At 36.1% G+C, this 24977-nt stretch overlaps 2 protein-coding genes across 9 annotated transcripts; one reads left to right on the top strand and one right to left on the bottom strand.

Annotated features, from left to right (window-relative positions):
* Positions 1–8732: 8732 nt before the first annotated feature.
* Positions 8733–15884, top strand: LOC140874730 (DNA repair protein RAD51 homolog 2). Of its 5 annotated transcripts, none has more exons than XM_073278096.1 (12): positions 8733–8886; positions 9780–9893; positions 9969–10121; positions 11489–11592; positions 11669–11732; positions 12316–12371; positions 12939–13019; positions 14155–14214; positions 14293–14384; positions 14448–14567; positions 15057–15200; positions 15603–15884. In XM_073278096.1, exons 1-12 carry the CDS (start codon positions 8803–8805, stop codon positions 15650–15652), a joined length of 1122 nt encoding a protein of 373 aa, XP_073134197.1. In that variant the 5' UTR covers positions 8733–8802; the 3' UTR covers positions 15653–15884. The 5 variants fall into 5 exon arrangements, 4 of the variants coding, with proteins under 4 accessions (XP_073134197.1, XP_073134195.1, XP_073134199.1 ...); XM_073278094.1 differs by having other exon boundaries at positions 14436–14567; XR_012148206.1 differs by lacking the exon at positions 15603–15884 and having other exon boundaries at positions 14458–14567; positions 15057–15084.
* Positions 15885–16088: 204 nt separating this feature from the next.
* Positions 16089–24749, bottom strand: LOC140879333 (uncharacterized). 4 transcript variants are annotated; one of them, XM_073283012.1, is made up of 15 exons: positions 24607–24725; positions 23896–23994; positions 22547–22674; positions 22297–22450; positions 22074–22183; positions 21542–21625; positions 21419–21467; positions 21168–21259; positions 20227–20371; positions 19799–19881; positions 18419–19728; positions 17845–17955; positions 17170–17762; positions 16917–17056; positions 16089–16556 (listed from the first exon to the last, which is right to left on the bottom strand). In XM_073283012.1, the coding sequence occupies exons 2-13, from the start codon at positions 23986–23988 to the stop codon at positions 17191–17193; spliced, it is 2931 nt and encodes a 976-aa protein (XP_073139113.1). In that variant the 5' UTR covers positions 23989–23994; positions 24607–24725; the 3' UTR covers positions 16089–16556; positions 16917–17056; positions 17170–17190. The 4 variants fall into 4 exon arrangements, with proteins under 4 accessions (XP_073139113.1, XP_073139128.1, XP_073139119.1 ...); XM_073283027.1 differs by having other exon boundaries at positions 16917–17762; positions 24607–24749; XM_073283018.1 differs by having other exon boundaries at positions 16917–17762; positions 20227–20365.
* Between the last annotated feature and the right edge of the window lie 228 nt (positions 24750–24977).

Below are 24977 nucleotides of genomic sequence, written 5' to 3'. Positions count from 1 at the left end.
TTGTGACCGATAATCCCTCATTGAAGCATTCTCATGGGATGACAGCCCGGACCATGTTCCTCGGCAGAATAGTGAAGGAGCGACTATGTGGGTCTGAGGAGAAAAAGACAACGATGGAGCATTGTGGTAGAATTCTAGAGCATATGAGATATGGCAGTGGGTGTTCGCCGCTTGTATTCAAAGTAATTGCGGCTTGAGGGAACTCGGAAGAATTGCTATTTGTCGACAAGGAAATTGTTATTGTTTTCGGTTTTCTACTAGAAGAAGTCGGAGATGATTTCTTTCGCCTAGTTCAACTAAGGTAGAAACAAATCATGGGCTTGAATTGCGTTCCCACAGACGGCGCCAATTGATGATGTCGAAATTTTACCTCGGGTTCGGTCTGGTAGAATGGATCCTCCAACTCTTTTATGAAGCAAGTCGGGTCGGGTACCAATGAACTCTGCAAAAGCAACAAGTAGGTCAAGGGACGCCAAAGGTGTTTTCGGCATGACCCCTCCGATGCCTAAGTCAGTGTCTTGAAGACAAAGGGTATGATTAATGCGAAAACTGAGAGATATGAGTGTGTGAATGTAAAAGTGAGAGTGAGTGTTGATGAATAATGAATAGTGAGTAATGAATGAATACAACCATAACAGTACCTGTATTTATAGGAGTAAATAGAGTAAGTTACCTAGTCGAATTATAACATGTCATGTACTAGGACTCTTCATCCATTGGATCCTTCTTAAGTTTATCTCTATCTTGTGAATATTTGAAAAGATCCAAGCTTATCTCATACATATCAGAGTCCTACTTGAACTAGAAAATAATACCTGCGTCCTATTAGAAACAGCCCAGGTTGGCCCATAATAACCAGCCTTGATCAAAGTCCAACATAGCCCAAACTGGGCTGGACCTTGACATGTTGAGTCATATCCGGTAGACCCATTATAAATGACCTCGGGTTGAAATATTTTCTCGGGGTAACAGATTCTATGAGAAAATTATTAGATAGTCAGCCAATAATTAAACACACAAGCATATCAATCAATCCCAAACAACTCTTGATACTCAAATAAAAATTAAACAATCAAAATCAAAATCTCACGAGATAAATAAAACTTCAAAGGTTTGTCTTTATCTACCAAGAATTAAAACTTAGCCACTAAAATTCATGAAATCCTAAGAAAAATTGAAAAAAAAATAAATTCTAAGGAGAAAAGATGAAAACCTAGCCGCCAAGAGTGTTTTCTATCCTTGGCCATTTGAAAAACTGATTACCAGCCACTCAAATTTTGGAAAATAAATATTAAATATGGACTAGAGTCCTCCAAATACAAGTTTCATTTTTTAGATAAAATTCCCTAAAATTGCATCGCGCTCGATCTGTTAGAAATTACCGATCGAGCGAGACATCTTCTGTCATGCATTTTTTTTCTCTTCCTTGCGCCCGCTCGATCGGTATAAAATTCCAGATCGAGCGGGACATGCTCTGTTCACATATTCTTTGTTTCTCCTTGTGCCCGCTCGATCAGTAGAATGAGACCGATCGAGAGGGACATACTCTGTCTCGCACTCCACTTCCTATCTTCACCTCTCTCGATCGGTAGATTGTTACCGATCGAGCGAGCAAGGGTCTGATCAAATTTCTCCAGAAATTTCATGTCCTACACTATAAACCCGGGAGTATGTCATGTAGATATGATGCATGGAATAAAAACAAAACTTAATTAAAACATGAACAAAGACACATGAATGCATGCAAAAAAACAGCACAATGACATTAAAATGTGTAACTAAAACACATATATCACTTTAGTGAGTAGCTATTAGTCTAGTTAAGGCTTTTAGTAGGCAATAAGTGATATGGTGATTATCTTCTTATAGGCTTGGACTAGAGAGATAGTATTTTTAGGTTGCTTGTATTGAGGTACAGATGTACTATCCGAGATGTCACGCCCCGGGCCCAGGTCCGCGTCTGCGCGACTGCACAATGGGCCCCTATAGCAACTATTTCGTATTCGTCCTCGCTTTACAAAAATGATTAACCTAAGTTGCTATAGAAGTCCATTGTAGGCCATTTTAAATCCTTGATTTTTCCCATGTGGGATGGGGGTTTCACAATCACCCCTTATTCAGAACGCGACGTCCTCGTCGCGAGCTGACCTCTCAATCCACCAGCACCGGGAATCTAGAGGTGGCTCCTACAGGTTCAAGAGGTGGCTCCCTTCATGTAGCATTTTGCCCCGCAGGTTCAAAAGGTGGCTCCCACGCACGTAGCACTTTGTCTCGCATAGCACTTATTTCCCGGGGTCTGTCGGCTGGTGACCGTCTTTGATACCATTCTGTCACGCCCCAGGCCCAGGGCTGCGCCTGCGCGACTGCACAATGGGTTCCTATAGCAACTACTTCGTATTCGTCCTCGCTTTACGAAAATGATTAACCCAAGTTGCTATAGAAGTCCATTGTAGGCCATTTTAAATCCTTGATTTTTCCCATGTGGGATGGGGGTTTCACACGAGATATCCTGGTTAAGTATGCAAGTTCTATGTTTGCATGGCTTATATGACATAGCTTATGTACATATATTATGACACGATTATTATGTTGCATACATTATCATGTTGAGCCTATAACTTGATATTATCAGTAGTGTGGTCGCCCAATCCCGAGTTATTGATTGGATGGTTGGACACGTTGGATTACGTGGTCAAGTCACCTATATCCACATTTTCTTTCTGGTATGGGAGCCACCTTCTGATGCGATGGTCCAGCGTGCTACATACCATGATGCCACTTGATTGAGCAGTGTTTTCTACCTTGATAGGTTTCTGGTACCCGTTCATTTGCATTAGTATTCGTAGAATATGTGCACTCATACTTTCGTACTGAGCATTGTTAGTTCACGTCCTCGATTTTTGGTTCAGGACACCTCATTCCATGGAGCAGGGCTTAGGTTAAATGGACCGGGAGGTAGCAGTCATTGAGCTGCAGCGGTGATAAATGCAATTTATGAACTTAATTTTCATATGATTTTACTTGACTTTTGTGATGTATCGAGTGATATTATGCGTATTTTGTTGTTGTTTTTGTGATATGCAGGAAGCAGACAAAGTATATGAATAGGCATGAAAAAAATGATGTTTGAGTACAAAGTCTGCAGTGCCTAGGATCTAGAAATAGCGCCTAAGCGCTTAAAAGCCGAAGCATTAGCGCCTAGGCACCATAATATAGCGCCTAAGCACTAAAAATACGAGAGCTTGGCACCTCAGCTACATGGAGGTAGCGCCTCAGCGCTAGAAAAATGAAGCATTGGCACCTTAGCGCCACATTTGAAGCGTCTCAGCACCGAGGGCTAAAGGCATGTAGCGCACCCGCGCCCTAGGCATGAAAAATCAGCACCTATGATCTGATCTGCGGTGCCTAGGCGCTGCCTGCGTGAATCACAAGACACAAAGTTTTGTATTTTTGAAAGTCACGAATTGCCAGGCTTTGTTCAACGGGCTTCGAGGAGACATAAAATTGGGGTGATCTGACCTAAACGCCATACAACACAGAGTACAACACATGCACACGAGAGAGATTTCGAGAGAGAACGAGGGCTGCGCATATGAAGAAGATATGATCTGATCTGCGGCACCTAGGCGCTGCCTGCGTGAATCACAAGACACAAAGTTTTGTATTTTTTAAAGTCACGAATTGCCAGGCTTTGTTCAACGGGCTTCGAGGAGACATAAAAGTGGGGTGATCTGATCTAAACGCCATACAACACAGAGTACAACACATGCACACGAGAGAGATTTTGAGAGAAAACGAGGTGCACACGTGAAGAAGATTTGGAAGCACAGAGCAATTACGAAAACGAAGAACACGGAATTCGGTGAAAAAGACGCTATTTTGGCTTTGTTCTTCTTTATCTTCTCTTCTTAAATTCTGCAAATCAATGTCTAGACTGATAAACATGATTAGTTTTTGTTTTGCTTGCATCATGAACTAACTTTTTGATTCTAGAGGGATGATGTAGCTTAGATAAGAAAACTTCTTTGACTTTTTGATTTATTTGATTGAATTCCTTAAGTTTAATTGTGTTTTTTAGAATTTATTGCGTTCAATTACTTGATAAATAGTTGAATCGTTATATTTATTTGAAACCTGGCATTCGGGAGATGAGATTTTAAATAGGATCATTGGAAAATACATCGTTGAATGTTTACAGTTTATATAGTTTGGGAGGCGTATAACGTCAACAAAGCTTGAATAAGAACATCGTTTTCACATAACATTAAGTCTAGATTTTTAATAATGATATAAGAATCAAAACTTAATTAATACATTATATTTGTTACTTGGAAAATGGAAATAAAATTAATAAGTGTTCTTGGTTATTAAACAAGTGATATTCATGAGCATAAATTAATTAGAAGTAGTCGTTGTCAAAACTAAGTGAAATCAAACTTCTAGATATTTTCTCTAATTTATATTCTCTCGATCGTGTTATTTGCTTATTTTTTTTAGCTAATTTATTTAATTGTGAAAAAATATCTTATTTAATTTTTTAAATAAAATCTAGTCTATTTTAATTATAAAAAAACATTTATTTTTAAATATATACTCCTCGTGGGTACGATACTCTATTCATTCTATATTAAAACTTGACATCGTGCGCTTGCGAGCAAGAAATCACGCAATTAGTAATGTTGGAATTGTTTCCGTACCAGGTTTTCATTTGTGGATTTTTAGCATTATCATTCGATCGGGTTGTATAACAGTTGATTTCGGTACCGATTGTATTCCGTCGGTTGTATTGTTGAATCATTTGAGTTTTTGCTGGTTTTAATTGATTATTGTGCTTTAAGAAATTTATTGCATCCTTAAGTTTGATTAGTAGGTGATTTCGGAGCAGGTCACTATAGAGCAGGACTTGTTAGTTGACCAGTCACCATAGCCATCTCACGCTGCATGCATCATATTAGTTTTGTATACTTATATTTATGTATTGGGCATTATTCGCTCACGTCCATGGTATTATCTTGGATACCTTATTCCATGGGGCATGTCTCAGGTTGGAAGGAGCAAGTCGATCGAGGTAGGGTTAGATGCAGGTCCAGGAGCTACTGAGAGCATATGCACCTACAGTCAGTTGTATGTTGCAAATATTGATTGGAAAATTCATTTGGGATTTTAGTACCGGTTGTATTCCGCCGATTTTTCTTGTAGTAGTTTTTTAAGTTTCCGCAATAAATTTTGTTGTTTTAATAAGTGTTTTATATTAAGTTAATTGTGTGTTTAAGACTGCTAGTTAGTAGGTGATCTAGAATGGGTCACTACAATGACTGTCATGTGTTCATGCAATGACTTGAACCGGTGGCCTTCAGAGTTATTAACAAGAAAAGTGTGGGAGGTTTTTGACGGATCTTTGAGTTTATTTTTCGTGGACAGAACTGCAAGAAATATCAAAGTTACTGATGTGATATGATTGAATGAACATATACCATTAATTTTTTGTAAGTTGGAAAAGATATTTCCACCAAGTTTCTTTGACTCGATAGAACATTTTTGTGTACATCTCCCATATAAAGCGCTTGTTGCCAGTTTAGATTGATGTATCCGTTCGAAATATTCTTGCAAAAATCGAAAAAAAAAAAACCATTCTCAACAAAGAACGCATGGAAGAATCCATCTGCAATGCTTATTTGGTTAGAGAAGCGTCCATATTTTGTCAACATTACTTCAGCAATTCGATAAAAACAAGAGAGAAAAATAAGGAGACAACCATTCGATGACGTGAACGAGCATGACATAGATAATCTATCAATATTCAAAATGTCAGGCATATAGATTGGGGGGTCTAAATCTAGGCACCTTGAGAACGGCGAATATCATGATGTTGCTACTTATGTTCTACTTAATTGTGCCGAAATCAAGCCTTTCATTATGTAAGCAATAAATAATAATATTATTCAAGTAAAAAATATTATACATCATAATTAAATGAATTATTTGTTTATTACTAACTTCCTAAATCGCATCATATACGAGAATCATCTGAAATCCATGAATCCATGTATCGATCATTAACTTTGTCGTGGAATCGCAAATGCGGCTTCATTTCTTTCACTGGTTCAAAAGCTATGTAAGAAAATAAAGTTTTAATCAATCCACATAATGTTTTTTTAGGGTAATGTATGACTTAATATTTTCTTCGTCTTCAAATAATATTTCTTCGTAGGCTACATAACAACATGAATACTTTTTTTACCTATTTATTAGACAAGTTGCATTCTGATCGCTTCCCAAAGTAAAAAGTTTTTGATGTTATTGTGTGAATGGTTTCAATTTCAACACAACTCAATATACATCTCACAAAGCCACCGATAATTCAGGGGTCTATGTTCGCGGTTTTTCTAATGATGGGACTTGAACTGATTATTACAGTACTGTAGATGAAATAATTGAGGTCAAATACTCTAGTCTTTCAACGAACAAGATAGTACTTTTCAAATATACATGATTTGATCCATATCTTAGATTAGGCACTCGTGTTCATACCAAGAACAACACCGTCGAAGTTAATCGAAAAGGAATTTACATTATTACGAACCATTCGTGTTTTTTACTCAAGCTTCACAGATTGTGTACTTGACCTATCCAACGACAAAAAATCAACTTCAGATTGGCTATTTGTCAGTGGCTTGAGACCAGGGGCGGATCTATGTATGGGCAAAGCTGGGCTATAGCCCAGCAGCTATTTTGGGTCAAAATTTTGTAATAGTTCAGCCCATAATTTTTAAATGATCCAAATATAAATAACTTTAACCTATTATCGAAGGAATTAATGAATCTATTTCATTTCTTAGCCTAATATTGAAGGAAATAATTAATCTATTTAGTTTATTAACAACTCTAATTTTGTTTCCATTTGTATTAAATATTTGAGAGATTATATTGTTTGATAAAATTTGGGTGCGATGTTTTAGTGTTATTGTTAATTGTATGCTGGAATTATTAATTAATTTTTACTCAATTTATTTTAATATTGTATTGAATATTTTGTAAGAATGTTCTGCCGGGTGTGTTAGAAAGATAAAAATGAAGATGAAATAATGAGTATTTGAGTCATTTAATTTAACGGTTCATTGGGTATTTTGTAGTCATATTGAGCAATTATTTTGTGTAAATTATTTATTATATATGAAGAAAACTTAAAAAAATATATTGAGAGAATGACAACAATCGAAGAAACAAAATTTCGCCCACCAGATTATAAGTTTCTAGCTATGCTCCTGCTTGAGACAAAAAGATTATGTTAACTAGACGAGGTTTAGTGATGATGAGGTCGATAATACCATAGTCGATGCATTTCAAAACTACGATAGTCAAATTCATTTTACAGAAACACATTTTGTGATGAATTCACAGAATCTTGTAGATATCACAGTGATGTTTGATACTGAAATTGAGTTGGGAAGCCATGGTAGTGACACGGACGATATGCAGGCATCCACATACGAGGGAACGAACAATCGGTCCACACAAAGTGATTAGTTTTGATAAACATCATTTGATTTTGTAATATTGAATTCATTTTAGTTTTAAAACAACATTCTATAAGAGGTTGAATATTAAATGTGTTTTAATTTTGCTCGATCAATAAATTAAATTTCAAAAATATTTTTTCATCTAAGAACTGACTTACGACCCTACTAACGAGCTGTTTACGAGTTAACAAGCCAAATAATGTAAAGTTCGAGCTTGGTTCGTTTATCTTAGCGCGCTCAAACAAACTTTAATCGAATCGAGCTTCAAATAACTCAGAGACGACTTGAATCATTCACGTAGGTGGTGGTGGGTGTAGCCGCAAGTAATCTCTATTAAACACTTTTTTATTTTTATTTTTTAATTCAGCCAAACTACGTCCACCAAACTTTTCGACGTGAAAGTGTAGGAATTTTTGCAAACAAATCCTCCATAAAAACAAGCTAACAAGCCGAATATTGTCAAGTTTGAGCTTGGTTCGTTTATCTTAACGCGCTCAAACGAACTTTAATCAAATCGATCGAGTTTCAAATAACTCAGAGACGACTAGAATCATTCACGTAGGTGGTGGTGGGTGTAGCCGCAGGTAATCTCTATTAAATATTTTTTTTATTTTTATTTTTTAATTCAGCCAAACTACGTCCACCAAACTTTTCGATGCGAAAGTGTAGGAATTTTTGCAAACAAATCCTCCATAAAAACAAGCTAACAAGCCGAATATTGTCAAGTTTGAGTTTGGTTCGTTTATCTTAACGCGCTCAAACGAACTTTAATCGAATCGATCGAGCTTCAAATAACTCAGAGACGACTTGAATCATTCACGTAGGTGGTGGTGGGTGTAGCCGCATGTAATCTTTAGTAAATAATTTTTTATTTTTATTTTTAATTCAGTCAAACTACGTTCACCAACCTTTTCGGCGCGAAAGTGTAGGAATTTTTGCAAACAAATCCTCCATAAAGAACAAACTAACAGGCCGAATAATGTAAAGTTTGAGCGTGGTTCGTTTATCTTAGCGCGCTCAAATAAATTTTAATCGAATCGAGCTTCAAATAACTTATAAATGACTTAAATTTTAATTGAATCGAGCTTCAAATAACTCATAGATGTATTGAATCATTCACGTAGCCACATAGGTGGTGTGTATCCACTGGTGATCTCTATTAAATACTTTTTTATTTTTTATTTTTATTTCAAGCCAAAATACGTCCACCAATCTTTTTCCCGCGAAAGTGTAGGAATTTTTGCAAATAAATCCTCAATAAAGATCATAGAGGGAACTGGGAATGGCGAACAAGCTCATCAGCGAAATGGGTCTTCCCAGATCTACTGCTTACATATTTGCAGCTCGTAATATCATCACTGCCAAGGTCGGTGCCTTACTGTTATACCCATTCAAGCAACGGAATGGCTGTATATTTCTGTTCGATGTGTTTGTATCAAAATTATCCAAGCTTTGTGGCGACTGTGTTCCTATTAACTTTATCTTTGGGTTAAGGTTGCCTTTTTCTGTGTGTTTATGTTAGAGATTTTCGATTTTTGGCAGTGAAAGAAACTGTTGCTTTTAATTGAAAAGGTGTTTATGCTACTTACGGTTTTCAATTTAATGAGTAGTGAGGACATAATATTAATTGTGTTGTATGTTTAAGTAAATATCCGAATAAAAAGACATTTTGCCAAGTTAAGTGTTATGATCTCATGTCACCTTTTCAAGAAATTGTCAAGATTGGGAGTCGCTTTCTTTGCACCCATTTCAATATTGGTTCTATTTTTGAGAACCGATGCGGTGGAAAAATTGGCCTTGCTAATGATTATCCTTGGGTCTGCCTATTTCCACATTTGGTACACAAAGTTGCACGCACAGAACATTGATGGGTAACCAAGGTTCCCCATAGTCGGTGTACATGGGTGTGTGCTTCTTAAAGAGTGGGATATTTGATGCTAAAGTCACACACCAGAAACTGTGAAGGGTTTGGACTCTCTTCATCGTTTGTAGGCTCTCAGGCAGTGCAGGATTACATTTTTAGAAATGTATATGTAATTTGAATTTGTTAAATTTGAAATGGCAGCTGTTACATTACTCAATCGTGTTTCTCCTATTTTGAAAATTGGTTTTCATAGAATCTCCTGTTTGATTGATTGTGACCAATGGTATCATGGGTGATTTATGGAATAACAACCAAAAAGGTTTCAATTCAGTGTCTCAGATAACTAGTTTAAATTTCAAATTTGCCGATACTTGATGAAAGTTATTTGTTTCTAGGATGCGTTATCTCTGAGTGAATTCGAGTTGATGGAATTATTGGATGTTGGATTGGAAGAAGTGACAAGAGCATTGACACATATAAGTGAAATTTCATGCCCACCATATCAAACAGTGAGTTCATGGGTGCACCAGGGGACTGTAGAACTGTTTTTATTGAAGAATGATTAATTTTGAACTCAATTTTAGGCCTTATCACTGTTGGAGCAACGAATCCAAAATGAGTACTTGGCTGGCCATCTTCCCACACGATTAAAAGGACTTGATTCAGCCCTCGGCGGTGGAATACCTTTTGGTGTTGTTACAGAATTGGTAGGTCCAGCAGGAATTGGCAAAACTCAGGTAACTTAGCAAAATTTTTCTAGCTGTTTATAATGTCTTAAAATCTGAATTTGAATGGAACTTATTTTCTTCCTATGAATCTCAAGTTTCTAGTTTTTTTTGCTACCTTTTATTTCAGACAGTTCATGTTAGGAAATGTTTTTTTGATGTTCTCTTTTATCATATTATTCTTTTATCATTGCGGGATTATGCCACTCATGTTATGTTCTCTTACGTGACACACCGTCTATGTTTTAAGTTTAAAAGTAGTTTTATACAAAATAACTTACCGAGGGACTTGCAAGGAGACAGCAGACAAGTATCTTAGTTGGCTTGAGCTATGCTACCAAAGTGAATATGATTATAGCTATTCAAGTTTAGTAGCAGCTGTGATGATTCTCTTTATAGAATTTTTTGGCAAATTACTTGGACGATTATGTTATGAATCAATGTCCATTTGTGAATGGAGGATGCAGATACACAGGATGGATTTGTAAAGGGATGCCAAGAACTAGTAATTTTTTTTTAAGTAAAATAAACCCGGCGATTCCATATGGCAAGTCGAACATAAGAAGTTTTAGTTATCTGTTGTCCCAGTTGTATAACATAGGTATTCTAGAGCTGAAACGCAACTTTAATTAACATGGTATGCATATGGATTACATACAACAATACGCACCTAGGACTTGGATACATTTCCTTCAGTTTCATGAGGCTGCTCTTCAAGGATAAAAACGTCCAAGAAATTAAATTGTAATTGGATTTGTCCAGTTCTCAATCACCCGAATCCACAACCTTAAAATAATTTGCTCAGAGTATGATCTCAAGTACGCTCACTTTATATCCTTAGAAAGTTGGGTCAAATTCTAACCTTATATTCCCATAGTCCCCGACTCCAGAGTCAAATCTTGTATTTTGAGTTTTGAAATCTTGCCAATTAATTGTATCGTTGTAATCAATTCTGTAAATTCATTATTATTAATCTCTGAGTAATGCTGTTTATTTTTCTCATTCATAAATTAGGATGTGATTTATAATCCTTTATCCCACATAAGAATGTTGAAGCAATATGAATGAGTTTACAAGGGTGTGTATTATAACAATTTGGGTTGATCATCTTTGTAAAGCTGGGACAAACGTGAAGTACTTGCTAGCATAAACCGTTGTCCGCAGTCGTGCTTGCTTAGCCACCCACTCTATGGCTCTAGTGAGTGCATGGCATGATTATTTTGGCGAACTTTTACTGTGTTACTAACTCATCTTGACTAAGATTCTTGGATCAGATACTGTGTGCTAAATGTTATAAATTGCTCCTGTACTTCGTGCCATTGGCAATTTCATCTCTCATCTTTTGAGCTGACCTTGTCTTATTCTGTTTGAACTCGTAGTTTTGCCTGAAGCTTGCTTTACTTGCTTCATTGCCTACTTCTTATGGAGGCTTAGGAGGATCTGTTATATACATAGATGTCGAATCAAAATTTAGTTCAAGAAGGTATCTTTTCTATCCATTAGATACTAATGAGCTTGAACTTCCACTTGTCCATGGTTTGACTGTTCCTTTCTTTTAGGATGATTGAAATGGGGGTTAATAGTCTCCCAGAAATATTTCACAAGGACGGACTAGCACAAGAGGTTTACACTTTGCTTTCTAGTATATTATTGTTTTCTTTTGTTCGTTTGATGCACGGATGAATGTGAGAGTACGTTATGCCTGTGCATTACTTTGCTTTGTCGACTTAGATCTTTTCTTGGCCGCACAAGACTGCGAAGTGAGATTGTGAAATTGCGAGTAAGTACAGGAATCAGATTAATTGACTCCATATTTTTCCTAGTCCAGCCTCTAGGATGAAGGGGATCGGGTCTGTTCTTTAAGAAAGTGGCAGGGACAAACTTCCACCAAATTTAAAATACTTTCTCTCTCAATTGGTCGAGCTTTCAGGGAGTAATCCAAGATTAATTTTTATAATTAGACTTTGGAACTTGTTATTGTAACTTTTCTCCTTGCCTTCTATTGACCAACTTCTCTCTCTCTCTCTCTCTCTCTCTCTCTCTCTCTCTCTCAATACATTTATATATGTATGTATGTATGTATCTAATATATAACCTGTTTGTGTATTGGCATATTTGACAGTTCAGGTCGGCCTCTTTTTGGCTTGTGTATAACATTTGTACAGTTTTAATTATATTAGACTTTGTTTGTGACTTTGTGTGGCAGATGGCAGGACGGATCCTAGTTTTGAGGCCAACATCATTATCTGAATTCACTGAAAGGTATATAAGGATTCAATTTTAATGTTACAGTCTTCAATTTTGGATAAACAATCCATGTAAGTTGATAACGAAATGGAATGGCTGAGTAGACTATAACTATTGACTTCAACTGTTCAACATATCTGTTATTTGCTTTTGATATAGAATTTGATACCATAATGATAGTAATTCATGCCATATACGAATAATATAAAAGAATAGCAGATTTTCCCTTGGTAATCAAAGTTTTAAGAACTCTCGTACAAATCATGCCACGTCATGCAATGGTATTGAATCCTTTAAATATCCTATATGATTGAGTTTGTGGAGTCTCAAGAACTCTCGTACAAATAGCCTATATAGCTTTCAAGACCTCTGTTGTTCTTGTTCTTCAACTCTCATGAAAAAACAAATTCTCATTGCATCCATTTCTCTATCATGCAATGGTATTGAATCTATTAAATAGCTATATGATTTAGATTTGTGTCCTTGACTGCTAGTTCTTATATAAAATGTTGGTACTTAATGTCTTTATGAATTACTTTGCATGGTATGAATACCTGTCCTGACAATGATTTTCGTCCACAGCTTGGAACAGATCAAGGTTTCACTTCTCCACCAACATGTGAAGCTGCTTATAATTGACAGCATGACAGCTCTTGTTTCCGGGTGATTATCTTTTCCGATTTGTTCGACCCCCCACTGTATATCCAATTATCTATAATGTGCCACATGTATTTGTTTATACTGTCCAGCATGTGGGACCGCATGAAATGTACATTTGGCTTTCTATGAGCCATTGGAACTACAATGGGAGTACTGTAATACCAAATGAACCATCTTTTCCTCTGTCGTGCTTTCCATCTAAGATGCAGAGTTGAAAGAAAACAAGAAAGTTATCCGAGGACTGGGCTTTCATGTGTTGAGTATATTTTCTAATAATTTATGAGGCTTTCTTTGAAAACTATTGTTTCAATTTCTTTTAAATCACATCATTCTTCGCCATAATTTCTTGACTAGAGAGTTGGACATGAGTAAATCAATATGTTTATAGCATTTAAACTAAATCATAAATTCCAACGTATTTAACTAAATCAAACATTTCTTGACATATATTTTTACAACTTTTTAACGCTCTATATGGGATCTCAAACTTTCATACTTTCTTCGGGTTTTGATTATCCATGCTCTATGTTCCACTCAAACTCTTTTCATTTTATTAACACAAGATGGTGATTTTCGCACTAGCAACTGCATTGGGCTTTTTTACTGCCTATGAGAGATTAAAACAAAATTGTCGATGGTTCTTAAGCAAGATGAGACTACCAAAGTTTTCAGCTTCAACATCAACGAAGGAGTTGTTTTTTCCCAGTTTGTGTGTGCTAGTGCTTTGGATGATCGAGGAGATTCTCCCAGCATGAATGATTTAGGAAGATCATTAGTTATTGATCAATCTCTGTCTCATAAGCATCTATTTCTCCAATCTTGATAAAGGATAATTCACATAAGCATTAACCACATTCCACAAACACCAGCTACTTCTTTTTTATTTTTGCTTTTTATGTTCACATAACTGTATGATTATGTTTGAAGATTGGGATCCTTTAATGTTGTTAATTTTGCTGCTCACCTATTTGCATCTTTAAGATTCCCATGATTCGAACAGATTGGTCTTGTACTTTCACTCTTGAATCATTTGTTGTGTTTGTTCCTCAAGAAACTATGTTTTTGCCACAAATGCAAAATAATCACATGTTATTCACAGACCATTTCGTTTTTAAGCGTGGCGGCATGTATTGCTCAGGGAAAATGACCGAAGACCTCTTAAACAGCATCCGTTGGGTTCACATATCTCATTTATCAAGTGAGACTTCGAGAAAAATCTTGCTCTTGTTTTTCCTTTCCCTGGATCATGTTTTTGTCCTTCCATATGCTTGTTCAGATCATTGGCAGAATTTTCTCGAATTCCTATCGTAGTGACTAACCAAGTTCGATCTCAACTCCATGATGAAGCTTCCCAATATCAATTCCAAGGTACTATTTACAAATGGTCACAAGATATTACTAAATAATGTGTGATATTAGATCCCTGTGCAGTGAACAACAGATCTGTGACTTTAGAAGATCCCACTGCATTTGACTCTCATCTTGTTGCCGCTCTGGGGATTCACTGGGCTCATTCTGTTACGGTTCGTCTTGTGCTGGAATTTAGATCAGGTCTTCTTGATTATTAACTCACATTTACCAATCTGATGCATGCAAGAATCTGATTCAAATTCATAATTAGCTGTCCATCTCTTCATAATTTCTCTGTAACCAACCTCAAGGAAAAAAAGAAAATTGAATGACACTTATCTGCTTGCATTCTTGGTTTTTAAGCAAAGGGTAACCATTTCTCTTATGACTACGATGTTTGATGAGCAGAGACTAAAAATTCTTGTTGTTCCCTTACGGTCGAATCTTTTGAATGTGGAGATAGGTTGTCCGAATACTCACAATCCATGGACATAATGTGAGGTCAAGTTCCACCTTTATCACGAAAGGAAAGTTCGAGTAACTTGAAGTCTTGACCTATAATGAAATTTAGGATTCGGAGTTGTGACAGATGGTCCCGAACTTATGAGATTTGAAAAGCTGAGATCATCTTGTTAATTGGTGTCGATCACATTTGATCATCAAATAACATTAAATATTGGTTGGTTTCAGGACAAAGGCTAATAAAGATAGCAAAGTCTTCAACATCCCCATCTATAGGATTCTTTTTCAACATTACTTCATCTGGGATTTCATCATTTGACGATGAGGGAGTGGAGTTGATTGGTCCTCAAGTTAATTCAATACACTGCCAAGGTTTGACATTAGCTTTTACTTTGAATCCGGGAAATCTTTGATAAATTATGTTGACTCACTCCGAAGGAGTATGAGAATGATTAATTGTAACCAGTTATCCTTTATAAATTGGGGGGAAAAAAAATTAACTTTCATGTAAAATTGATTCGAACTATGTTAAAAATGCCAGTTTCTTCAAAATTTCCGTTTCTACCATTGATTAGAAAGGAACTGTTTAATGTTAAAAAAGTATGGCTAGTGGCAACGTTACAAGGGAAATATATATGTGTATCTGGGATGTGTCGTCTCTGTTACACTTTGGGGCCTTTGTATTTTCGCTACAAAGTGTAGTTAATGCCTTCGGCCTATACCCTATAACATCTAACGAAAACATTTGTGTATTTTTTTATGTTTCGAATGCAGGCCACAGCAGCATCATCAATTTTGTCGATGAGCAACGCGCGCCACATTAAACCGTGGTCCGAATAGGCACACGGGTGCGGTGAAGAATTCTTCTTCTCACTTGGGTTGCACTTTCAGTTTTCCTTCTCAGAATTACTCTTAAATTTTGTTGTATTAATTCATTAAAAAATTCAAAATGTATTTTCAATTATGAGTGCGAGGATACACTTTACGCCACGATTTTGATTTAGAAGAGACTTCGAGGAATTCTCACGACAAATTTTTTATGTATAAAGTCCAACATTTTTCAGCTCACAAATCCAATCTGGTCTAGTATACTAAAGCATAAACCTTCGCTTGTAAAATCCGTTGTCGTCAGAATCAAGGCTAAAAAACAAATGCAAGTTTTGAGTGCCAAGTGGCTATGTTTATAGAGCAACAAGAGACGTACATCCTAGGTCTAGATGTATCCTTACCAACTTATTATCTGCATTAATAAACATAACATTGAAGAACGAGATAATTTCTTTCTTTTTTTTTTTGTTTTGATGAGAAACGATAGAGATGATTTCATATATATACTTAGAATGGAAGAAAATCACATCTACAAAACAAGACCATTACAGGACAGACGGATTACCAACTGGCCAGTTTCTTCTTCTACGAACAAGTATGAACTCATAAATTATAAGAACACTTTTGAGATAAATAGTACATCGCTTGCAACCCTGCGACTTCATAACTTTGTAAACGAATAAAGTTTTTTAGTACAAGTGAAGCATCAACAATCTTCTGCTCATAATTAACTAATATATATAAAAGCATATATTAGTAAAAGCAATCACCTCATCTGAAATAACCGATCTGATTCTTCAGTACAACGGAAACAGACACTCAAAAACTGAAGGATCATGTTGTATATAGCATTGGGCGAGCAGCCCCTCACTTTGAGCCTCGATCTTAAGCTCCTTTCATCTGCAAATTAGTAATAAAACTAAGAATGAAATCTCCTTACCTCTAAAAGTTGGAAGATTTTAAAATGATCTTATTTATGATTGAAATGAGTTATGCACAAAGTTGTTTAACATTTACTAAGAACGAAAGCATTGATGAATTCAAACCCAAGTCAAAAAGTCAGAGTGAAAATAACACTCGGCAGAGATTAAACTTTATCAAGTTTGCTAAAAAATTTATTTTCTTTCCTTAAACAAGAATGATACAAGAGGTAAAAGACCATTCGTTGCCCACAAATCATACAATGCAAGCAGAGGATCACATACTAAAATTACAATTTAATAAAGTCAAAGGCGCAGAGAATATACGGGAGAAAATTACCTGTTGGTTTCCAGACATTGTCTGGGAAGGTTTGATCTTTCACCAACCTGAAAGTTGCCCAGCAAGACTAATCACCGATCTCATCTCCTTGAATGGTAACAATCTTGGAACTTTCTAACACTCTTGGAACTTTCTGGTGCCTTTATGAGATGGGACACGAGAGCTAGTTAATGGGGCATTTGTATTTTATGCTTCAAGCGAATTCATCTAAGTCACACACGATAAAATCCTATTTCATCACCCATATACTTACCAGCCAAGGAAAATAAGACACTTAAATCCCATAACTCCCATTGTACATATTTCCAGAACTGGGCATGCGCATCTTTGAATCTTCATAACCACCATATAACTTATTAAATCCCAATCTCTCGTTTCTGAGAAGTTCTGCCATACCCAAATTATTTGCACCAGGGCCCTCATTCCACCCATTCCACTGGCCATTAGAAGCTATTGAATTTCTAGACTGAGGATGGGCAAACTGAGAAAATGGAGAGAAATTGTTGGATAGGGTTTGCTCCATAACCCTTGAACGAACTCCATAAGCATCAGAAATAGAGGAAAAACCATCCCCAAGTTCATTAATTTTCTGGTTTGTGTGTGGAGGAAGAGATCTTTGCAAAAAGGATTGGAGCCTTGCCTCCTCGAATGTATTCAATTGTGGAGAGTAACTGGACCTTACATCTAAGACTGGACTGTTGATGCCACTTGGAAGTGTGCTATGGCGAACTTCCAAAATTGCAGGGTCCATGAATTCAATATCACAATTACTAAAAGAATTGTTGCTACTTGGAGGTGTCTGCCACTGATTTCTTGAAAAAGAGGAGGCATCAATTACATGATTTCCTGCGCGATTTAGAGAAACAAAAAACAGGCAAGTTATGAACAAAAAAATAATCCCTACATATGCTCAGCCAAAAAAACTTACCAGATAATGTGCCCAAAAGCTGATCTGCCCTTTCATATGATGAGAAACCTGGAGGTGGGGTTCTACTAGCCGCTGAAAATCCTGGAGGGGCGGATATCTGAGATCTTGAAACTGTTAAAAGAATTGAAAAAGAAAGAACTGGATGAGACAGCGAAAGGACTGAAGAAATGAGATAAACAGTCATCCAATCATCCTCTTAGTTCACTCGACATTACAAATCAGGTTCTTCAATTCAAATATTACAGAAAACGGAAAGTTTCATAGGCATCTACCCTCATAAATGTGAAATAAGTGTATGCACTTCTCTATCCATCCTATGTTACAACAAAATGCATTTATCAAAATCTATTCCTTGAGACAATCCAAGATGTTGCTATGCTATTCTTGGGAACGAACAAAAAGAGTCGATAGCTAATTGTCGTACTAGTTTGAGTACATGTCCATCAAACGTGAACCACACATTCTCTCAGTTGTTCCATAAGCAATGAAATTACATGAGAAAAAAATTGCACTTAAAATGAGAGCCAAGTAAACTTATTAATGGGTAAGGGAACAAGGCTCAGAGAGAACTTACCAGAAAGCTTATTATTGGAGATATGAGAATGATTGCCGGCAAAAACATCAGATTCTATGCAGCCTAAAAATGGAAAATTATTGCGAGTAGCAATCTTATCATTGTCAAGATGATTACTGTTGCTGTAAGGGACATCATTGCCAAAAGGGCGCTGCTTGAAATCTTTTTCCAAAAAATCACTAGCCCGTCCAAAATGGGTTGCTTGGTTCGTGTCCTCCTCCCTAGCAAATGAAAACCTTGATTGGTTGCTGTTCTGTATTTTCCATGAACCAGATACTCCAAAAGACCCTTGTGGTTTATCGGTCTCACCCAACAATTTGGCAATGTTTTGAGGTGATGTTAAAGATTCATCCAATGAATCAAAGTCCATGGACAAAATATTTGATATAATGCTGTTCTCCCCCATATTACGAGCACCGACGGCCACTTCACCTTCATATCTCCCTAGCAGTAACTTTTTATCCTTGCTCGGAAATAAATTAGAATATTCAACATCATTAGCATCTAGACTGTTGAGCCTGTTATAAGGATGCCCACCAGACTTTACAGGAAAATTAGAAGCAGAAACTATCAAGTTATCTTTCTTATCTACAACTTGCCCACACAAATCAACACTGGTAGGACCGTCAGCGGTATTTAACACAGAAGGAATAGTAGAAAGCTTCGGCATATGAAACGAATTGAAAATATCTGGTAGATGATTTATGTTGGCAGAAACCTCAGGATCCTTGAGCCTTTGGTTATCAAAAGACAACAAGTCATCTTCTGTCTCACACAATTTGACTTGTGTCGCTGGAGTGGGAATTCCCAAACCAAAGTCAGACAGGCCATCTGTGACACAAAGAGCATTAGTCATGTTTACATATCTTCCAGGTGCCTCAGAAGTCACTGCTTCTTTAATTTGCTCGGCGTAGTTATGGATGCCCAATGACAAAAAATCAGAGCATATGTTCTCAATAATTTCATCAGTGGCGTCCATAGAATTGTTGTCTAAAGCAGGTCCACAAGACTTTAGGGAAGAATCAACCATCTTAGAAAGATTATGAGGCGACTTGGTTGTATCAACGCCATGCAGCTGCTGATTTGATGGGGAAGTTGGGGGATGTGCAGAAGTAGATGAACTCTTAAGCACTGCAATGCTATCTGGTTTTGATTCTTTTTTAGCAGGCACAAAATTTTCCAGCTTAGTTTTATCTGGAGATAAGGAGTTTTCTTCAATAGGAACCAACTTTTTCCCAGTATCGGTTTGCAATGAAGAAACCTGAATCAGGCTTGCAACTTCAGTAGAAGATGCTACCAAACGAGTTCCCCTGGAAACACAATAGGACGCTGAGAGACTGCAAAATTAGATGAAGTAACTATAGGCAAAAAATGACATACCACGATGCTCCAGCTGGCAGAGCAGCAGATCTACCCGAGCTACTATTTGGCGGAGATACTACAGCACCACCACCGGAATTTTGCTGACCAGGTTGACCAAAAATAAATCAGTTGGAAATATAGCATAGAGGTATTTTGAATTATATATTTCAAGTCGTTATCACAACAGGAACAACCATTATCTATGTATCATCAAAATCATTGACTAACTAGGTTATAGATAATAAAGTCAATTACTTGACAGACAGTACTCGCCACTATCTCTAAAAACCAACAATTTTGACTTCATGAACTGAATGCAGCAGACCCGTGAGATATTCCACAGACTAAATTTAAAAAAATAAATAAAAGCTGTAATACCATAAACAGAGCCTGTAAGCACCATTTGCTGGAAAGTAAGAGCTTTTGTGAAGAAAAGGAGTCCTTACATTTGCACTTGTAGCAGTTTTGTTGATAAGCTTCACTGAAAGGGGAGGGCTGTTATTGTAGTTCTCGTCTGCCGCTGGTGGTAACACATTTCCTGAACGACGTTGCATACTATTTGTTGCACCAGTAATTTGTTGAACTCTACTCCTTTAAAATCATGGTGTAAGTAAATTTAATTACAATAGAAACAATGATGAAACTCACAGAAACTCATAAGAAACAGAAAAAATATATATATACATAACACGTGGCAAATAGAGAATAATCATAGTTTTTGAATTAGCCATGATGTACAAGAAAACTTATCAGAGATAAAGACACGATGAAATTTAAAAACTCATGGAGCATAACCAATAAATTCTTTTCGAATTCAACCTCAAGCCTCAATGAGGAATACGTCGTTCAGAAATGCAGTATCGTGCTACACGCGGTATAAGCTACAGCCTTTTCCAGAACTTCACAAGCATATCTCCAAAATCAAGACGAAAATCAAGAAGTCGGTAAAGAAATTATTTTGAAACAAATGTCAGCTACTTGTCGGATCAAACGTTTCACCATACTGAAATTTTTTTTAACAATCACTTGAATTAGCTCTCTGCAATACAAATATTACTCTAGTGATTATTTGTGCAATGTCTAATCTTCACACATAGAGCCCAAAAAGGACCATAACATGCAAATAGAGCTGGGAGCACAACACATCATCACTAGTTTGACTGACAAGAACCAACAAACTGACATGGCAGCCACTGGAATGTGAGAAAAAAAGTATCAATATTAGAAACTGCTCAAATAGACCGTGTTCAAGAACATACTTTTAATTCGCATGAACATCACACATGAGATTCACACATGTGCACAAGATTCAAAAACAGAGTATATGGATAAAATAAATATGCAATGGAAAAGAAAAAGGAACAGACAGCATCTGACATGGAAATACCTTGTGTAAGCTGATATTACTTCATCTTTAGTAAAGCTATCCTCTTGCGAACCAATTTCATGCAAATATAAACAATCAGGATTGCTGCAGGGCTGGAACAAAAGGTATAATTTTTCATTAGGAAAACCGATGTATTCAACAATGTGCCATGGACACATATTCTGATAATATCTTCAAAGGACAATTCAGAGGCCTTAGTTAAATTTTTTCCTAATTTAACTTGATAAGGTGATTAAGGTCAATATATTTACCGTATTCCTCAGCCATGCATGACAATATTTAGTGGTTCCAAAGCATGCCCTGCGGTAATGGCTCTCAAAAAACTATCGAATGACGCAAAACAATAAAACGTACAATGAAAACATAAAACTTACTTCAAAGGTCTACCATCCAAAATAAAACCATTTACTGACTGGATACACCGAATGGCTTCTTCCTCCTTTGAATATGTTATATATCTAGGCAGCAAAAAAGTAAATGTGTTAATGACAAGACACGGAGAATAACATAGGTTCTTACTGAAAAACAAACATGCGAAGAGACCTGACACCAACAAACCAGGTTGGTGCTTCCAAACATATAACAGTATGGAGTTTAAACTATCCAAGTTCAAAACCAATTAAACCACAAGATATAGTTAATAATTTCCTGGGAACAGAACTAAGATGATATAATTTCTTTCCATAAAAGTAAATACAATTTCTTTAAACACAATAAACATCACATCATTTCCACCAGAACTTGAGAGCAACAGTATCAGACCCAAACCTCATCCCACATCCTTCAAAACACAGAAAGAAGCTGCTCTGAACATAAAATTGCACAAAATCACAAAATACTTTAAAAACTTTTAAAAACAAATTAACAGTACAATTCAGGGTTTAAGCATGGGTATTTGGAACTTACACACTGCATGTACTATTTGCAAAATGTTGTATGGCACCAGTGGCCGTTCGTGATATAGAAACCTTCAGCACCTTTCCATACTGACCAAAGTATTCCTTCCGCTGAAGAAGCTGTTAACATGAAAATTAATTATCAATATTACTAATAATACCAATAGGAATGCCAACTGAAATAAAACCTGGAGAAAACTTGCAATATAAAATAAGCAAAGCAAAATACTAACATCCTCATCTGCAAAATTAAGTGGCAACCCCACTACATAGACGAGATTCCTTTGGATAACTCGTACACTACCCAGTTGCTTCCTTCCCTCTGAGGTTTTGCTCTTCCCCTTATGTGATTTCAGCTTTTTCTCCACGCTCATCTCTGAAACCAGCCTGTTATAACCATAAAAAATATCAAATTAAGCATAGATCACCATAACCTAAATTTAGATACATGAAAGGTATAATCATGAGCATCAACTCAATTACTTTTCACGATTTGCAGTCATTCCAACAATTTTTTCCTTGTTATAAGGAGTACGACAAGCTGGACAACGTCCTTCAGTCTCATCTTTCTCAGCCATATCTATTATGTGATGCCAGCACCAAACACAAATCTGAAACACAGAAAACATTCATGGCACCAAATCAGAAAACCATGATTTTTCCCAAAAAAGTCGCATTAAATAGCATATAAAAAATGTGGTAAGAAATAAAAAGATCGCATTCACACCCCAAATCAGCCGATAAAACCATAGAATCCATTCCCAAGGAGGTCAGATAAAGAAGTACTAGACGATTATGAAATTCCCAAACCTCGTGTTAACTAAATGTTCAATATAGCTAGTTAAAGTTAGCAATTGCTGCCTTGCGGCCCTTGCCATTCACACTTTAGAACATAAAACAGTTGAGATGGTGAAAAAGAACACCCACCCAAAAAATGGATAGAAATGAGACAAGAAATCAGGACTACTATTCAAATTTTCACATAACATGACTTTAATAGCTATAATATTATTTAAGCTACAAAAAAATCCATCCAGAAATTTTTCCTTTATTTTTGCCTTAAACTGTCTGACAGCATTTTAAAGCATATGTTATTTTTTCATAAAGGAAAAGATAAGCAGCGTACACTGGCCACAAGTAAAGTAAACATGAATAAAGAACCTTCATACTCACACAGCCGATAACAATTCTGCCTATTCTCAAAGTAAAATATTCTCAATCACCCTTCAGACGCAATTATTTAAAGTCAGGTGCCACCTAGACATCTAGTGTGGTCTTCAAGAGCAAGGAGACATGACAAATAAACCTTTTAGCATTAAAGATATAGCCATAAATGTGAATAAGAAAAGAGAGTCTACCTTGTACAGCTCAAAAACATTTGTACAATCAAATTTATTTTAAATTGTAACAGTTTAGAATATCAAATGGACAACTCGTGACACTAAATATAGTTCCTCGATGGTAGGATATATCTCCAGGGATTAACAGGATCGATTACTTCTTCAGAGATTGAGTGCAACTAACTCAGACAAACATGCATGAGAATGAGATTGAAAAAAGGTCTGTTTTAAAAGATGTAAGAAACATGCAAAGAAAGTAGAAAATAGATGACGGTAATCTTGATTGAAAAAAGGTCTGTTTTAAAAGCTGTAAGAAACATGCAAACAAAGGAAAATAGATGAGGGTAATCTTGTCTTAGTACATATCAAACAACAAAAGCATCCCACGGAGTATAAAGCACAAGGTTTTCAAATATTCAAAAACCAATACCATTTTTGGAGGAAAAAAATGCATCTCTTAGTTCCACTTTTGTTAAGTATGAGGGGATGTACCTCATAGCCGCACTTGCATGGCTTCAAGTGCTGATCAGTTAAATCCATCTCCTCAGCACAGAGGGGACACATCCTTTCTCCTCCTTCACTCATGGTTTCCTGAGAAAATATGTAAAGTTTAAATAGATAATACCCAACTGTTGCATTAGTATCGTTACATATTTCGCAAGAATAAAAAAAAATACCAAGCATAGCTGCTAAATTGAATATGTTTCCACAACTAGTACTCTAAACAATGGAAAAAAACATAAACATTACTAAAACCCAACAATTTTTTTTAAAAAAATTAAGCTAAAAATTAACCAGCGAACTAATTCATGTTAAGATTAAAATTCAATTCACCAACCCTATCCAAAGTCAAACCTAAGAATCTTCACCCACGACCAAGGGCAGTGCATCCACCTTTCTCAAATCCATTTCACCAAACTCTCCACTCAAAAATCCAAAACAAACGAAGCAAGAATTGAACCGATGCAAAATTTCAGTTAAATCAAGAACAGAACTATATGTAAAAAATACAAATCAAGCACAGAAATACTAAAAATATTGAAATCAAATTCCAAACAAACACTTATTAAAAGCAACCCAAGTTAAACCAACAATCAAATCAAGCAAAAACCCAATCGAAACTACTAAAGTTTCAATTTTCCATCTCGTGCATAAAATTAGGGATCGGGGAAAGGAATTAAGATTGGAGATTCCAAGACTTACAGAAGATGATTGGATCGAGAAATGGGGCGAAGCGATGAAGAGATATAGGTGTAGATACAGAGAGAGAAAGAGAGCCACAAAGACTGAAACTAGAGAGAGAAATTGAGTGAGCAACGGAGAAGGGCAGACATAGGGATGATGGGCCATTTATGCTATGGATTGGATAAACGGGTGGGTCGGGTTCGGAGTTCCTAATATCATCATTATTTTCAAATATATATATATATATATTAATATATTTTTATTATTTATTTATTATTTATTATTATTTATTATATTAATATTATATATATATATATACACACATCTATGTGCACACATTTTTATAATTGTAATATAGTTGGGTACACTTGGAAAGATAGATTTAAAAT

The sequence above is a fragment of the Henckelia pumila genome, chromosome 1, assembly GCF_033568475.1.
Source record: "Henckelia pumila isolate YLH828 chromosome 1, ASM3356847v2, whole genome shotgun sequence".
Taxonomy (NCBI): domain Eukaryota; kingdom Viridiplantae; phylum Streptophyta; class Magnoliopsida; order Lamiales; family Gesneriaceae; genus Henckelia; species Henckelia pumila.
This window is presented reverse-complemented; position numbering and strand designations above follow the sequence as displayed.

Bases quoted from the DNA above. Each gene is read 5' to 3' on its own strand.
- LOC140874730 (XM_073278094.1), top strand. From the start codon at position 8,803: ATGGCGAACAAGCTCATCAGCGAAATGGGTCTTCCCAGATCTACTGCT. The intron at 12,372-12,938 runs GTATATAAGGAT...TTTCGTCCACAG, and splicing joins TTATCTGAATTCACTGAAAG to CTTGGAACAGATCAAGGTTT. The intron at 14,215-14,292 runs GTGAGACTTCGA...ATGCTTGTTCAG, and splicing joins TCACATATCTCATTTATCAA to ATCATTGGCAGAATTTTCTC.
- LOC140879333 (XM_073283027.1), bottom strand. From the start codon at position 23,988: ATGAGTGAAGGAGGAGAAAGGATGTGTCCCCTCTGTGCTGAGGAGATG. The intron at 21,468-21,541 runs GTAAGTTTTATG...CCATTACCGCAG, and splicing joins TTGGATGGTAGACCTTTGAA to GGCATGCTTTGGAACCACTA. The intron at 19,882-20,226 runs GTAAGGACTCCT...CAACCTGGTCAG, and splicing joins AAACTGCTACAAGTGCAAAT to CAAAATTCCGGTGGTGGTGC.